The sequence below is a fragment of the Dipodomys spectabilis genome, unplaced genomic scaffold, assembly GCF_019054845.1.
Source record: "Dipodomys spectabilis isolate Male_0828 unplaced genomic scaffold, ASM1905484v1 ptg000015l, whole genome shotgun sequence".
NCBI classification, from domain to species: domain Eukaryota; kingdom Metazoa; phylum Chordata; class Mammalia; order Rodentia; family Heteromyidae; genus Dipodomys; species Dipodomys spectabilis.
This window is the reverse complement of record NW_024870692.1, coordinates 11836580-11853022: the sequence shown is the minus strand read 5'-3', so window position 1 is coordinate 11853022 and position 16443 is coordinate 11836580. Positions and strand designations below refer to the sequence as shown.

The 16443-nt window shown below is 42.4% G+C and overlaps 1 protein-coding gene across 2 annotated transcripts in view; it reads left to right on the top strand.

The window, feature by feature from the left end:
- The first annotated feature begins 2389 nt into the window (after positions 1–2389).
- Positions 2390–16443, top strand: part of Tram1 (translocation associated membrane protein 1) — a 42083-nt gene continuing 28029 nt past the window's right edge. Inside the window, exons 1-4 of one of the 2 annotated variants that reach the window (XM_042665944.1) lie at positions 2390–2725; positions 13400–13463; positions 14921–15042; positions 15165–15281. In XM_042665944.1, the coding sequence (XP_042521878.1) occupies positions 2603–2725; positions 13400–13463; positions 14921–15042; positions 15165–15281 (426 nt within the window). In that variant the 5' untranslated portion in view covers positions 2390–2602. The remainder of the gene's footprint in view (positions 2726–13399; positions 13464–14920; positions 15043–15164; positions 15282–16443) is intronic. The other variant, XM_042665935.1, reaches the window with a different exon arrangement.

Sequence of the window (16443 nt, the reverse complement as noted above, 5' to 3'; positions counted from 1 at the left end):
CCAGGCCCAGAGTTCAGGCCCCACGACCAGACCCCCCCCCAATAAAAAATTTAGTAAATATACTAAAAATAATTGAATTGCATACTTGTTTGCACACAACACCGTTTCTGGTTTTCTAGTGGTGTATTGGAGATGACTTTCCTTCCCCGGGCTGGCTTAAGCCGTGATCCTAAGATCTCAGCCTCCTGAGCAGCTAGGATTACTGGCATGAGTCACCAGCACCCAGCAAATTGCACACTTTTAATAGGTGTTATCTCAAAAAGAGTTGCTTTTAAAAGTATAATGGAGGACTGGGAATGTGGCTTAGTGGAACAGTGCTTGCCTTGCATGGGTTCGATTCTTTAGTACCACATAAGTAGAAAAAGTCGGAAATGGTGCTGTGGCTCAAGTGGTAGAGCAATAGCCTTGAGCACAGAGAGGCTCAGGGACAGCACCCAGGCTCTGAGTTCAAGCCCCAGGACTGGCAAAAAAATAAAAACAAAAAACACAATGGAATCTTGACAGATAGGTCAGTCATGGAATTAGTAAAGGTTTTAAAGAGAAACAGCAGACATTTCTGACTGGGTTTATGAGAAGACAAGAAAATATTCCAGAGGCAGTAGCAGATACAGAGGCCGCGAGCAAAGTGTGGGAGGGCAGCACACTATAGCTCCACACTGTGAGGGGCGAGGAAATGAGGTAGGGCTTACAGGGTAGGTCCAGGAAGGCTGGGCCAGGTGAGTTTCCATAGGCTGGGCCCTGTCATAAAGGCCAGTCATGCTAGCGTTCCATGACAGACAAGGGAAAACACTGAACAATATTGAGCCTGCTAGAAGGATTATTCTAACATAAAAACTGGAAGTGAAACTTCCCAAAAGGAAGGGAAATACTAATACCTGACTGAATTTATAGATTCCCCAACTCCCTGCTAAGCACTTTCCTTGGATCTTCTCATTTAATTGCTCAAGTGAGTGCCGCAATTATCTCCATTTTATGGAACCCATATGGCCTCCTTCAGGTCTCAGGCAAATGCTCCTTCCTCAAGCTGCCCTTTATTTCACTCCTGGGTCCTTAACTCAATTTAACAATTTTCACCTTCGAAATCTTGTTTAAAGACCTTTCTCCCCCTCACCACACTGAAAACCCATACAAATGGGTTAATTTAAATATCTCCTTGAGTTCAGAATCCCCAAACGTCTGGCTCATGGTCAACTCCAGTAAGTGAATACATGAATAAATGAATACCTGAAATAAATGAGGAAATTGAATCTCATAGAGATTTAGTAACTTGTCTATGACCATAAAGGTAGTAGACTGCAAACACTGACTTAGGAACACTTAATGATTCCACCAAGTAATATTATAGGTAGAGAAAAGCCTTCTCCTGGGACGAAGGCAGTGGGAAGTGGAATGGAATTGTCTAGATTGCGGGTTGTGGCAGGATGCTACAAGGACTAGATCTAAAGTGACGTTAGGTTGAGGTTACGCAAATGGGTAGTGATGCAGTTTCCAGTTAAAAGAATATAAAGGGTTCTCATTAGGGCAAAAACGTTGAAAGAGTAGTACACGTCTAACCAACCAAAATTATCTTCCAGGATTACTGTTGTCAATAAGAAATGTGATATTCTTAGGAGAGGCTATGAAGGCTCAATAGCTAGGTACATATAATCATATAAAATATTGATCAAAATGTAAATGCAGCAGTGATACTCGACACAATGTTGAAAATGAACTATTCCAACTTGTGGGTGGGGACAGGAGGGAAAAACTGGGAGAGGGCGAGGTTAGGGGTGACATGTTCAAATGGACTGCTTGCCCCCCTCAGGTAGCTGTAACCTCTTTGTACATCACCTTTACAATAACAATATTTTTTTAAAGAAACATTAACTAGGTGAACCCAGGCTGATCCCACCGTCTCCGTTGTGACACTCAGTGTGGGGGGTAAAGATAAAAACAACCTAAGGAGGAAAAACTATTGAAACTAATTTTTACAGCAGATGAAAAAAGAAAGAAAACGGTGTAGGGCACAGTCCTTTGAGGTTTCTCCGGCGGCCGGTGAACAAGCTGACCATCCGCACGGAAGGAAGCCTGGGCACCCAAGCCCAGGGGTGGCCAGGAGCGCGGGAAGACACGCCGGAGGACCTGCGTGCCTTCGCAGTCTGTTGACCAGGGACAGGAAGCTCGCGCCGCAAACGACTCCCAACTCCCAGCCTGGGATCCCGGCAGGGGCGCGCGCAGCTGGGGTCCCGCCGCCCGCGGATACCCGACCGACCTCCGAACTCCAGGTGGCGCTGTGGGCTGGCCAGGGCGGCCCCGGCGCGAGAGCGCGCCGCGTCCCGAGTGCGCATGCCCGCCCCCGCTGCGGGCTGGCCTGCTGTGCTTTTTTTTTTTTTTTTTTTTTTCCCTCCTCTTTTTTTTTTTTCCGGGCGGCCCCGGCGGCTGCGTACTGGCTGTGGGATGGGAAGTGAAGCCCCAGCGAGCGGCGGCGGCGGCGGCGGCGGCGGCGGCGGGGCGGTGAGTGGCAGCCCGGGGGAGGCGGCGGCCGCGGCGGCGAGTCGGTGAGCAGCTGGAGAGCGCGGAGCCCGGCGCAGCACCTGCAGGCACGGGCGGTGACCCCCCCACCATGGCGATTCGCAAGAAGAGCAGCAAGAGCCCCCCGATCCTGAGCCATGAGTTCGTCCTGCAGAATCACGCGGACATCGTCTCCTGTGTGGCGATGGTCTTCCTGCTGGGGCTCATGTTCGAGGTGAGCCCGCCCCGCGCCCCAACCGCCCACTCGGCTCCAGCCCCACCGACCCCGGCCGGGCCCGGGTCACTGGCTCGGTGGTCCCTCCCTGAGGCCGGGATCGCAGTTAGGGTGGAACACGGGGCGGGGTGGGGGGGAGTGGGAGTGGATGCTGTGGGACCCCCCCCACCTCGGGAGACGCGGCCCCAGCCCCGAGGTGCGGGCCTGCACCCCCCTCGTCCCGTTCGCCCCGAGGCCATCCCGGAGATGCGGGGCTCCCGCGGGCCTCGCCGGCGCCCCGCGGACTTGGGGGATGGGGGAGGCGCCGCGTCGGCCCCCCGGCCCCGGGCCCCGCCGCCCCCTCGGGCCGGCCGGCGGCGCCGCGCAGTTCCTGGTTCCCGCGAAGGGTTACGTGGCAGCCGGCGAGGGGCCGGCGGGCGGGGGCGGCCCAGCGCCGGGGAGCCGGGCGGGCGGGCGCGGTGGGCGGATTGGGGGGCGGCCCGGCTGGGCCGCGGCGTGGGGGGGGGGAGGGAGTGGAGTGGAAGGGGAGGGACGGTTCAGGAGATCGGGGTGACGAGAGGGGGGGTCCCCCCGCCTCCGGGGAGGATCAAGATTGGGGCGGAGGAGAAAGTGACGGAGCCCCGCGGCGGGGTGCTTGCTGCCTGCTGGGAGGGCGGTGGTCGCTGGACCCCGAGGGGGGGGGGGGACGCACCCCGATGCTGTTCGTTCTTGACTTACGGCCACTTCCCGAACTTTCTGGCCTGGTGCTGGCTTTTTGCCGTCCTAAAAATAAATTTTAAAAATTTAACCCCCCAAAAAAGGCTGGGGGGGGGGGGGAACCTAAATCGAGGTTTCCAGCAGCCCGCGCCGGCATCGAGCCGGGGGAGGAGAACGTCGGGAGCGTGTAGATTCTCTTCCCACGCCCCTCGTGTTTGACGACTTACTTAACAGCTGTTGAATGTGGTTAATAAACTTTGTAAGGTGAACGTGTGGCCTCCCACGGGTTTTTAACTCGCTCCCCAAGACGCAAGCCCATGGCTTTCCCCTTTTTACACGTTTGGCCCCGTGTCCCCGCAGATAGACCCAGTGTTTTCTTTAGGTACTGATGTGTCTCATTTTCTCATTTCTCTCCGTATGGAAGACAAAGATTATTGTTATTTTTTTAACTAGTCTATTACCAGTTCCAAGAATAGTGCTTTAAAAATACGAGTGAAATTAAGAACCTTGAGGAAAACTAATGGAATAAAAGGCTGCTGGGGAACCAAAAGATGAATGTTTGTTTACTTTTCTTTTTCTTTTTACATTGTTGTTAGGTAACTTTTTTCTTTTGCTTCTCTTCTAATTGGCTTTTCTGAATCTAGCTAGAGATTTTCTTCCAGATAGTTTCATGTATGGTAGAAACCACTATTTAAAGGGTAGCAGGTTTAGTTGACAGGAAACAGACTAGAACTAACATATGCCACAAGCTTACTATCTTGACCCAAAGCTGAGATTCCGTTTTCCGCCCTTTATAAGGAAATAAAAATCACTTATCTTCATATAGCTATTGACGCAGGCTGGGGCAATAGGATGTTTAGGCGTGACAGTTTACAAACTATTATATGAATGTATAATACATTGATGAAAGAAGTTAAAAAAATGAGGGGTAGTGGGGACAGGGAAGTGAGAGGAAGTCGGGGTCAATCTCATTATGCTGCTGGAAATACTTCAGCAAAACCTCTTTGAACAATGAACATACACGATGAATGAATGACAGGACCAAAAGCACAGGTCCTGTTCAGGTGTGGGTCCTAGTGGGAAGAGAAAGAACCTAGAGTGGTGAAATAGGGTGACTGGTTCCTATGCTTTATGTATACATATGGAAATGGAACAGTGAGGCTTGTTGAGATTGGTTTGGTGAGGGAAGAAGGAGAGATGGAGGTGAGTCTGATCAAGGTAGACTGCATTCATATATGAACAAATCAAAAGGAAACCCCTTTGTACGACTAATTGATGCTAATAAAAATGTGGAGATTAAAATGATAAGATCGAGGGCTGGGAAGGTGGCTCAGTGGTAGAGTGCTTGCCTTGCATGCATGAGGCCCTGGGTTCGATTCCTCAGCACCATATAAGCAGAAAAAGCCAGAAGTGGCACTGTGGCTCAAATGGTAGAGTGCTAGCCTTGAGCTGAAGAGCTGAGGGACAGCGCCTGGGCCCAGAGTTAAGGCCCCATAACTAACAAATAAAATGATAAGATCGAGTGTATAGTGCTTGCTTTATTCTTTTTTTTTTCTTTTTGGAGGGGGAGAGTGGAACTCTGACTCTCACATGTTAAGCAAATGTTCTACTGTCTGCATCCTTTCAGCTCCCAGTGCTTGCGTTGGCATGTGCCAGGAAGGCCCTGGGTTCAAATGACAGCACCACAAAATAAGGAGATGAGGGAGGAAGGCATGAAAAGACCCAGGGAGGAGAGGGAAGGGGAAAAGGAAGGCATTTGTACTCCTTGAATTTGGTACTTACATATACTTTTTTCTCTGATACTAAAGTAATACTTGTGTATATGCAACATGTGGTAGAAGACTGCAGACATTCAGGAATATCATGACTTGTAAGGCAAATGATTTGAATGAATTAGAATGTAAACCAGAAATTCTGACACTTGGTATTGCTATAACTTCTCATTCTTTTACCACATTTTCAAGGGAAGTTCACCACCCAGATTTTTCTGTGTTAGCAAATGAATAGATTTTCACCTTCATGTCAGCAGTAAAGTAGTTTTGTTTGTCTTTTGCTAGTCCTGGAGCTTGAACTCTGGGCCTGGGCACCATCCCTGATCTCTTTGCTCAAGGCTAGCACTCTGCCACTGGTAACCCAGCTCCACTTCTGGCTTTTTTGAGTAATGTATTGGAGGTAAGAGTCTCATGGACATTCCTGCTTGGGCTGGCTTCAAACTGCAGTTCTCAGATCTCTGCCTCCTGAGTTGCTAGGATTACAGGCATGAGCCACCAATGTGGGGCTAAGTAGGAGTTTTTAAAGTTATTTCCAAAGGAATGTTCAAATGGTGCACCGAAGAGGGAAGTTTGTACAGACTGTTTGCTTTCCTTACCATGTGTTAAGAGTTTTAGGATAGTGAAAATATGTTATCTATTGATGAGATGAGTTTTGCTATTTGACTAAAAAGAATTGCTGCTGCATCTTAGTTAACAAAACTATAGAACTATAGTTTTGAAGTAGAGGTTTTTGCAGAACGGTTAATGCATTTGTGTAAGTATATTGAGGAAATGGCAGAGGATTTATGAGATAGGAAATAACGTACTATATTACAACCAAAATGAAGCTAAGTGAGTATACTATAAAACTAAAGGTTGTGAAGCTAAAGAGATCCATATTCAAGGAAGGGCCTATGTGGGCTTAAGCTTCAATAGGCCTCATTGGCTTATTGAAAGAATCAGGTTTACTAACTTGTATTATGCCTCCATTAGTGTCCAGCTGAGAAGAACATAATTTATTCCTTGGAAATTCATCAAAGTTGTAAAATAGATGACAACATTTTTATATGTGAAAGTGTCCAACAGTTATTACAGAAAAGATTAAATAGACTGAAGGAATAAGGAAGTAATCTGATTAGGAGAAATGTAAGAGGGGTTTCCAGTAACTTTGTAAGTGTTGCAATTGTAGTTTTGTAGGTCTTTTTGTTTGTTTCTATTTGTTTTTGATTTTTCATAGAGCTGTCCACAGAACGTAAGTGTAATTATGACTTCATCTTTGAATTAGGACAGTTTGAACAGTCAAAAAAATAACAATACTTAAAACTTTCTAAAAGTAAGGATGCACAAGAGGAGTGCAGAGTTAGGGATTCACAAAGAAATACTTCCTTCTAGAAGAGCATGACTGTCCACACAGAAGGTCAAGAATCTGGGGGTTGCTTGTGCCTTTCAGGTTTGGGGAATCTTTGCAGCTAAAACAATCTTGGAACTGTTTTGGAGGCTTGTTTCATTTTTAAGCATGGCTTGTTTTAATGATAATGATAATTTTAATGATAAAATTTGTTTTCTCTTGTTTTTAAAGTAATTTATATATGGTGGTGAAGTGAAATTTGATATTAAGAAACTGGCTTCACTTTTTAGGAACCCAGTGTGTATAGCAACTTAATAGAGGTCTGAATAATTCATATTTTTTAATAGATGGAGACCGATAGTATTAATGTGAAGTATAAGAGACCCTCTAATATCTAGGAGAATGACTTCTGATTTGATTCTTCTATTAGCCCTTTTGGGTTTTGTAATTTTTTTTCTTCTTATTCTGCTTAAAGTAACATGTTAAACCAACTGCATGTCAGATTTTAATTTTATTTGGAATCCTAACATAAAAGGATAATTGAATTTTTGTTGCTTTTGGAATTTCGTGCTAAATTTTGAGGACTTTCATTTGTTTGTAAAAGACTCTGACACAAAGTTTTCTTAGCTGTGGTAATGGTAACCTCCTATTACAAACTAGAGACAGGATGTAGAGCCAGGGGAGAGGAGTCAGTGCGTGTGTATAAAGTCTAAAGAAAGAAAAGCTATGTGAAATTCAGTAATCAACGTGATTAAAATGGTTACATGAAATTATGTTAACTTTGTTAACATAAACAAGCTTCTGTTCTAATTCTGTAATGAATCCTTGCCCAAATTTTTTTTTTTTTTTTTTTTTTTTTTTTTTTTTTTGGGTCTGGGCGTGGGGCCTGAACTCTGGGCCTGGGCGCTGTCCCTCAGCTCTTCAGTTCAAGGCTAGTGCTCTACCACTTGAGTCACAGCGCCACTTCCAGCTTTTTTCTTTTTGCTTATGTGGTGCTGAGGAATCGAACTCAGGGCCTCAGGCATGCAAGGCAAGCACTCTACCACTGAGCCAACTTCCCAGCCCCCCCAAATTTTGATATACGAGCTTTACTAGACTTTTCTATTCTTGTCATCTTCATCGCCATCTCACTTTGGAACTCTCTTGAAGGGCCATATTGTAGACTTTTCTTTATTTTCTTCTTTTTTTAAATCATGTAGATCTGATTTTTCTCCAGGTCTTGAATTCCAATATAACAGAGGTCAGCCACAAACTTACCTGCTATTCTGCTACTTGTATGCCGTGCTGATTCTCTCTCTCTCTCTCTCTTTTAGTCTAATTTACGTGCCCATTTATTCATTGGATTACTTGTTCTCTTTATGATTTTTTTGAGCTGATTGTATATTCTAGATATTAATCTTGCATCTGTTGAAAAGCTGGTGAAGATTTTTCTCTTGTTCCAGGGGTTGTCTCTTGGTTGTGGTAATTATTTCTTTTTTTTCCATATATAGATTGTTATTGTGAAAATACTGTATAGAGGGGTTACAGTTACATGAGTAGGGTAATGAATACATTTCCTGTCAAGCATTGTTACCTCCTCCTTTGTTTTTCCCCTACCATCCCTTCCCTCCCAAACTCCCCAACTCCTTCCTTCCCCTCCCCAAAGTTGTAATGTTTGTTTTCAACAGTGTCTTCCTACATCTCACTATTACAATACAACCTGTATCCTTATTTAAAAGCATTTTGCTATGTCCCTTCCCCTCCTCAAATTATAAATATATATATATACAAGATGCAGATGCAGATTCTCTTATCTTTTTTCAGCCTTTTTTTTTTTTTTTTTGGCCAGTCCTGGGCCTTGAACTCAGGGCCTGGGCACTGTCCCTGAGTTCTTCTTTTGCTCAAGGCTAGTACTCTGCCACAGCACTACTTCTGGCTCTTTCTTTTAATGTGGTACTGAAGAATTGGACCCAGGGCTTCATGCATGTTAGGCAACTCTACCGCCAAGCCACCTTCCCAGCCCTCTTTTCAGCCCTTTTCCTGCCCTCCAGTTAACCAGCCCCTCCCTGCTTTGCTTTTTTTTGCCCCCTTGCATATGCTTCACTCTCCTTTATCCATAGGGATGCTCCTAAATCCTGAGTGGATGCCCCAAACCACATAAACTACCAAACCCTATATGTTCTAATGTTTTTCCTATTCATACACACCTATAATAAAGTTTCATGAATTAGGTACAGCAGGAGATTAATAATAAAGTAGAACAATTATAACAAAATACTATAGAGTATGTGAATGTGGTCTCCCTCAAAATAGGGTTATGCTTACTTGTCCTCCTTGTGGTGAGAGGAGATGGTATACAATGAGATGAAGTAAGGCAAATGCAAGTGTTAATTAGTCTGCAAATAAAGGCTCCTGAACCAAGCCCTGCCTTGATGGTTAATCTGATAACCAATACCAACTACCAAGCTAGTAGCACATACAGCACAGATACATTGAACAAACATGACTTCTATCCTGGACTAGATGAAGTGAGACAGCACAAGATTGCATCATACTGCTTAAAAACAGCCCACAGCTTAAAACTTAATGTTTACTTTTGGAATTTTCCATTTAATATTTTCAGATTGCTGTTGACTATGAATAACTGAAATTGCAGGAAGTGAAACTGAGTAAAGGAGATGAATGTTTATGCTTTTTTTTTCCTTTTCATTTTCTTTGAGACAGGTTCTTAATCCATAGCCCAGGCTGTCCTCAAAATTCTACATTCTCCTTGCCTCAGCCTTCTGAGTTCTGGCATTATAGGTGTGTGTCACCACATCTAGCTGTGTCTGACTTTCTGTGCCTCTCAATTCACAGATTGTTGAGGGATACTAGCAAAAGTTACATACTTGTCCTGCTGGATAATATTACAATCAAGATTTTTAGCTTTGGGCATTAACAATATCCATGTTTTACTTTTCCTAGCTAACTTCTTTCCATGTAAGAACTATGTCCATACTTTTTAGTCAGGTCTTCATTATTGCTTAACGTGTGACATTGTACAACAAAAGAAAAGGCTTACCAGATACAGATTTCTTCAGTTTCCTGCCTTTTGAATTTCTGTATCTTATCTGACTTGTACATTACAGGTTGAGCATCTTTCATACCAAAATCCAGATTGCTGTAAAAGATAAAATTTTTGAAGCACCAGTATAAAACCACAAGTAGACCTCACATGACAGATTGTGCTCAAAACACAGAGCCATTAAGTATGCTTTTAAATCACCTTCAGGGTAGGTATAGAAGTTGTATCTGAAGCATGAATGAATTCTATGATTAGAGTTGAGTCCCATTCCTAAGATTTCTCATGCATCTGCAGGTATTCCATAGTTGTAAGAAATATGAAATCCAAAATTCTTCCGATTCCAAACATTTTGGAAAGGGGAGAGTCCACAAATCTGCCTTTGCTACCTCCTCCCCAGCCTAAGAGGGACCATCCAAGGAGACTCCGCCCCTTTTCCACAGCCTGTGTGCTTAACTTCCCTCTTCTCCCTAGCATCTTTGCTGCTGCCCACACATGCAAGCTTTGTCTCCCAACTGAAAACACCAGTCTTCACTTGGCTTCTACTAAATTTCACGTTCTTCTCCTGTTATGTTCTTCAGTTCATTGCAGTTGGCTGCTTCTCTTAATACTTGGTGAATCCACTCAAGCCTTGGCCAGTGCTGCTTACATTATCTGGTCTGTTACACTCTCTCTGACAGCCACACCCCTCTTGGACATTTAACTTTGTTAACCTGCCCCCCTTTTGAAACATTTTTCTCAACTTTGGGGCTGCCAGGCTCTCTTCAGTTCTCTCCCTGCCCTCTGGGTATTTCTTCTTCATTGTGGGGACTATGTTTGTTTTCTGTTAACTAATTTTGGCTCACAGTTTTGGAGGTTTCAGTGTGTAGTTACTTGGTCCTATTGCTTTTGGGCTTGTGGCAAGACTATGTACGTAATGGTGGGTTACATCATTCACCTCAAAATGGGAAAGTCAAAGTAGAGAAAAGTAGAGAGGTGGTACGGGGGGGGGGGGGGGGGGGGGAAGAGCACAGCACCTTTCCTCTCCCCCCTCCCCCCCAATCAACTTTGGAGGTGATACTTCCACTCACTGGAAGACCTCCCATTAGGCTCTACCTCTTAAAGACTTTTTTTTTGTCGGTCATGGGGCCTGAACTCTGGGTCTGGGCACTCCCTCAGCTCTTCAGCTCAAGGCTAGTGCTCTACCACTTGACCATAGCACTACTTCTGGCTTTTTCTGCTTATGTGGTGCTGAGGAATCGAACCCAGGGCCTCATGCATGCAAGGCAAGCACTCTACCACTAAGCCACCTTCCCAGCCCCCTCTTAAAGACTCTTAACACCTTATGCAGGAGAACAAGCCTTTGGAGACATTTATCCAAATTACAACAGGACTTCAGTGTTGGCTTTTTCTATGCCCTCTCCACAGATCTGATGTCTTTCCTATAAATATGACACACCTTCTATATAGGATTCCAGTACTCCACAGCTCAATTTCTGTGTAAATAGACATCTGTAAGCTAGGCCCTCCCTGCTAAGATCTAGACTTAAGTTTTAGCTACCTGCTACTTTCTCTACTTGTTTATATCACAGAAATCTCAGGATGTCCAAACTCACTTTCTTCTCTTTCATCCCACATCTGTTCTTTTTGTCTTTCACTTTTATTAGTAGTAGTTGTTTAAGCTGTAAATAAACATCAGTAATCTTTGACTTTGTCTTTTATTTATTAAGCCCTATTCTATTTCCTGAGAATCTTCTCTGTCCACTCTCACTGCCTTCTTTCAGGCCTTACTTACCTTTCTGTAGACTCTTGCAAAGCCTTCTACTTGACATGCTTACTTACTCTAAGCGGTATTTTATCTCTATCAGGTAAAAATAGATGACCATTATTATTGACCAGTTGCCTAATATTTGCTAGGTCCCATAGTAGGCTCTGAGCATACTGTGACAAAGAGAAACAGGAATTGCCCTAGCACTTAGAGAGTCTTTATAAAGAATGAGGAAGAAATTAGTATGATCATAGCAAAGTATGTGTTCTGAAGGAAGGTAAAACAGTTCTCGTTAAGAGAAAGTAGACAAAGAAAATGCCCTACTCTAGGAAGACAGCAAAGGCTTCCTTGAAAAATTGTGATTGAATTGAGATCTAAACAAGATTCTTAGCAATGCCAGGATCCTGTGGTGGAGGGACAGTGGGGACAGGGAGCAAGAGGAAATGAAGATGAAGTTGAGCAGGCATTAGAGTCACATAAGGAGTTGGTAATGGAGTGTAGGCCACATAATCCTAGAAAGACAGGAATCCAAAGATAGATTTTTAGTGTAGGTGGGGAAAGGAACATAATGACACTACTAGATTATTGTAGTTTTGGGGTACAGAAGATCTGAGGGGGCTTGAGAGACGACTTAGTAGGCTATAGTCAGCAGTCTTCCTAAAAATTATAAATAGATATCCATTTCCTTAAAGTCCTCCAGTTGTGTGAACTACTCAAGTCAACAAAATGCTTTCAAAGCACTCAATAATTTCTGGACTTTTCTGCTGTCTTCCCTGAAGACATTTGTGCTATAATTGACACTGTACTGCTGCTTTACCTTACCCTGCACTGCCCTCTTCAACCTCTGTCCCCTGTTCCCTCTCGCTGATAGGAAGACTTCTGTTTCCCAATGTCATGTTGGGAACAGCCCCCACATCTTCTCTGAGAAGCATTTCCAGAACAAGCTTCCGTTTCTTACCCCAGGAAATGAAATTCACTGTTTGTCCTGTCTACTCATTGTGTGTATGTTGACACTGACTTGATGGTATTACAACAGTTTTATTTACTTGTCCTTTTGACATGGCTGAGCTTGTCATGGAGGCTGATTTGTTTTGTTCACTGGGTCTGTGTTTTTGTTTTTATGCTTATCCCCATGCTTGAACTCAGGCCCTAGGTGCTGTCCCTGAGCTTCTTTTTGCTCAAGGCTACCACTTGAGCCACAGCACCACTTCCGGCTTTTTTCTGAGTTGTTTGTTGGGGATAAGTGTCTCACATACTTTACTGCCTTAGCTGGCTTCCAACCTCAGTCCTCAGATCTCAGGCTTTAGAGTGGCAAGAATCATGGGCGTGAACCACCAGCGCCTGGCCTGATTTGATTTTGTATGTATGTATGTATATGTGTGTGTGTGTACCACGGTGCCTGCTATTTATCCAAGCTGAGTTATAATTCCACTTTCTGTTCGTTTGTTTTTTTGGGGGGTCCGGTCATGGGGCCTGAACTCTGGGCCTGGGCACTGTCCCTCAGCTCTTCAGCTCAAGGCTAGTGCTCTACCACTTGAGCCACAGCGCCACTTCCGGCTTTTTTCTTTTTTTGCTTATGTGGTGCTGAGGAATCGAACCCAGGGCCTCAGGCATGCAAGGCAAGCGCTCTACCACTGAGCCACCTTCCCAGCCCCTTTACTTTTACTAATAGTCAAGTCACTTAAACATTAGTTGTTTGGGAGATTAATACTTAGACACTACATTTGATATGGTTTTTAAAAATGCTATCTGTGCTTTTATTAAATTACATTCAAAAACTTGTTGATGGGAGCTTTGTGTTCATTACGTAGTTCTTTGGTAGAGAACCATTTGTGAAGTCGTTCACTGTAACTGCAAGAGGGTGTCACTTAAAGTTGGGGACAAATTACATAGTCTCATTTAAATTGCAGAATTTAAATTACAGAATTATCGTAACTCCCACATTCAACCCAAGACATGAGGCACTCCCATTGAGCTGATGGGGGGTGTGTCTAGGAAACCTCAGTTCTTAGATTTGGGAGCCAAATCTATAATGTTTTTATACCTAGTTTATTTGAGGGTTATAAACTCATCTTTTTTTCTTTCTTTCTAGATAACAGCTAAAGCATCTATCATTTTTGTTACTCTTCAGTATAATGTTACTCTCCCTGCAACAGGTAGGTAGTGTTCATTAAGAATTTCCTATTGTAGTAGTTCAGTTAAATAAACTGGGAAATATTCACAAACATTTGATTCTGCATTCATCCTTATAGCCCATGATGAGACAGACATTGTGTTGATGATTTTGTTATAGAAGATCTGATTATTGATTTGGGTTGATTTTGTCCTACATATTGTATGAGAATCCATATTATATGTTTAATGTTTATTTTCTTTTTTGTGTGTGAGTAGCTATGAAATTCCATTGAAGAACTTTATGAGTTGCTTTTTCCAATCTATTAATAAGAAAATTTTAAATCAATATATTAAATTTGTTCCGTGTCCTTTACTTAAGGCTTCTATGGGCACAATGTACTGTTTCAGTTTTTCTGACATATGTGTTATATTTTGTATCTAAAATGGCCTTTATTATTACACATAATTATTTTGTTTGCTGTTTTTAAATTGTGTTCTACCTCCTAGCAATTATTTTGATTACAATGTCATTAAACTTTAGGAATTACCAGGTAGTTGCTTCCAAACTATACTTTAGGTTTCTATTTCAAAATTTTTTATTTTTTTGCAGTGTGAGAATCAAGTTGTTATAGGAAGCTGGCTGTAGTTGAATATAGTACTTTAACTAGTGTGAATGAGAGAGTGATATATCTGGTTAATTAAGTGTGAATATATTCAAGCAGTTAATCAGAACTAAGGTTTTTAATTTGAATTTGAAATCCAGGTACATGACATTGAGTGGGGTTTTGGTTCAGTTATATGTAATTGTATAAATACTTTATTTGATCACTCAGATATCAGATTATATAAAACTACCATGTTCTTTTAACATTTAATTATTCCAGAGAAGTCCATTTTACCTAAATAGACTCATACACATAAAACTTGAGAACAAGTGTCAGCAAATCACAAGATTTGATTATTTGTTTTGAAAAAGTAAAGCAATTGTAAGCATTAAAAATTTTGAGTAGTCTTGGCCTCTGCCTTGACTGCTAAATCGAAACTAAGTCAGCTAAAGATCAAGTCAGTCTTTCTACCAAAATGATAATATAGTATTTCATTTGAAAGTAGGACTTTTCAAAAGTTCCTGAAAAGAGGCAAAGAGACCAAGTGTAACGCTTCTCAATTTGATCTATGCCCCTGAGGTAATCCCAGGTTAGTGAGTAGGGTCCCCGTCCCCCGTTTTTTGGTCTGTGATGGTGTTACTAACATTTGTCAAGTCTTTGTAAGTAATTTCTGAAGCTTTGGGTTTTTAGATAGCATTCTCCTCAGTTTTTATTGCCCCCTAAGACTTGAGAAGTCTAGGAACAAATTAGGATGTTTTTAGAGACCCTTTTTTTTTAAAAAAAAAAAACTGGGTTAGTCTTCTTTCGTTTGTTTCTATAACTGTGTTGTATTTAGTGCTGTTTTTATAATCTTCTGTATATTTTTGTGTATGTGTGTCCTTTTTGGCCTTCAGAGGAACAAGCTACTGAATCAGCGTCCCTTTATTACTATGGTATCAAAGATTTGGCTACAGTTTTCTTCTACATGCTAGTGGCGATAATTATTCATGCCATAATTCAAGAGTATGTGTTGGATGTAAGTATTCATTCTTAGAAATCTATATTTTGTAAAGCACTAGCTGTCCATGCTATGATAGTCATATATTAAATACATTTCATAATTTACTCTTAATTACTAATAGTTGTTTTTATTTTTAGAAAATTAATAGACGAATGCACTTCTCCAAAACGAAGCACAGCAAATTCAACGAATCTGGTCAGCTTAGTGCATTCTACCTTTTTGCTTGTGTTTGGGGCACATTCATTTTAATCTCTGTAAGTATGTCATTCTTATTATTGTTCTCCATTCTCTTCTTAATTAGAAACTAGTAAAGTGACAGTGTGAATTAAGCATGCTAGTGATCAATGTCTCTGTTAGTTTTTTTTGTTTTTTTGTTTTTTTTTTGGTTGGTCATGGGGCTTGAACTCTGGGCCTGGGCGTTGTCCCTAAGCTCTTCAGCTCAAGTTGAGCGCTCTACCACTTGAGCCACAGTGCCACTTCTAGTTTTCTGGTGGTTTATTGAAGATAAGAGTCTCACAGTTTCCTGCCTGGGCTGGCTTTGAACTAAGATCCTCAGATCTCAGCATCCTGAGTAGCTAGGATTACAGGCATGAGCCACCGGCTTCCAGCTCTGTTGGTTTTTTATACAGAAAAAATTCCCTTCACTGTTTCAGAAAGCCGTCTGCATTTGTAATCATTCTAGGGATTTTTTTTATATCTTATGATCATTTTCAGATACCTGTATATTAGCAAAAATAAAGTTAGAATCTTTACTAGGTCACATGAGATACAATGTTTCTAGTCACTCCCTCCTTCAAAAACATTCCAGTTGTTTTCCAGACAACTTAAAATGTATAATTTTTCAGGGAAAACAATCAAAAGCTTGGGTTGTCTCATTCTAGTGAAGAGGGGGAAAGCAGTATCAACCTTAATCTCTGAAATAAGAATCCCCTACATTTTTATAATATTTCATGGTTTCCTCATTTTTTTAGTTTTTGTTAGGCACATCATTTTTTTGGGGGGCCGGGGGGGTCCGGTCGTGGGGCCTGAACTCTGGGCCTGGGTGCTGTCCTCAGCTCTTCAGCTCAAGGCTAGCGCTCTACCACTTAAGCCACAGCGCCACTTCTGGCTTTTTTCTTTTTTGCTTATGTGGTGCTGAGGAATCGAACCCAGGGCCTCATGCATGCAAGGCAAGTGCTCTACCACTGAGCCACCTTCTCAGCCCTGCACATAATTTTTTAAATCATCCTGTTAAAGATGAATAACAGGTGAACTGAATTTTCCACTTAATGTTGGAGATGAGATTAAAACTCAACTTTTCAGTCTCAATGTATACTTCATTTTGCTTTGCTGTTTTTATAATCCTTTTAGATGTATGTCAATTTCAATTTACAATCTGTTGTATACATTTTTTTTAAGTCATACAGTTCTTTAGGA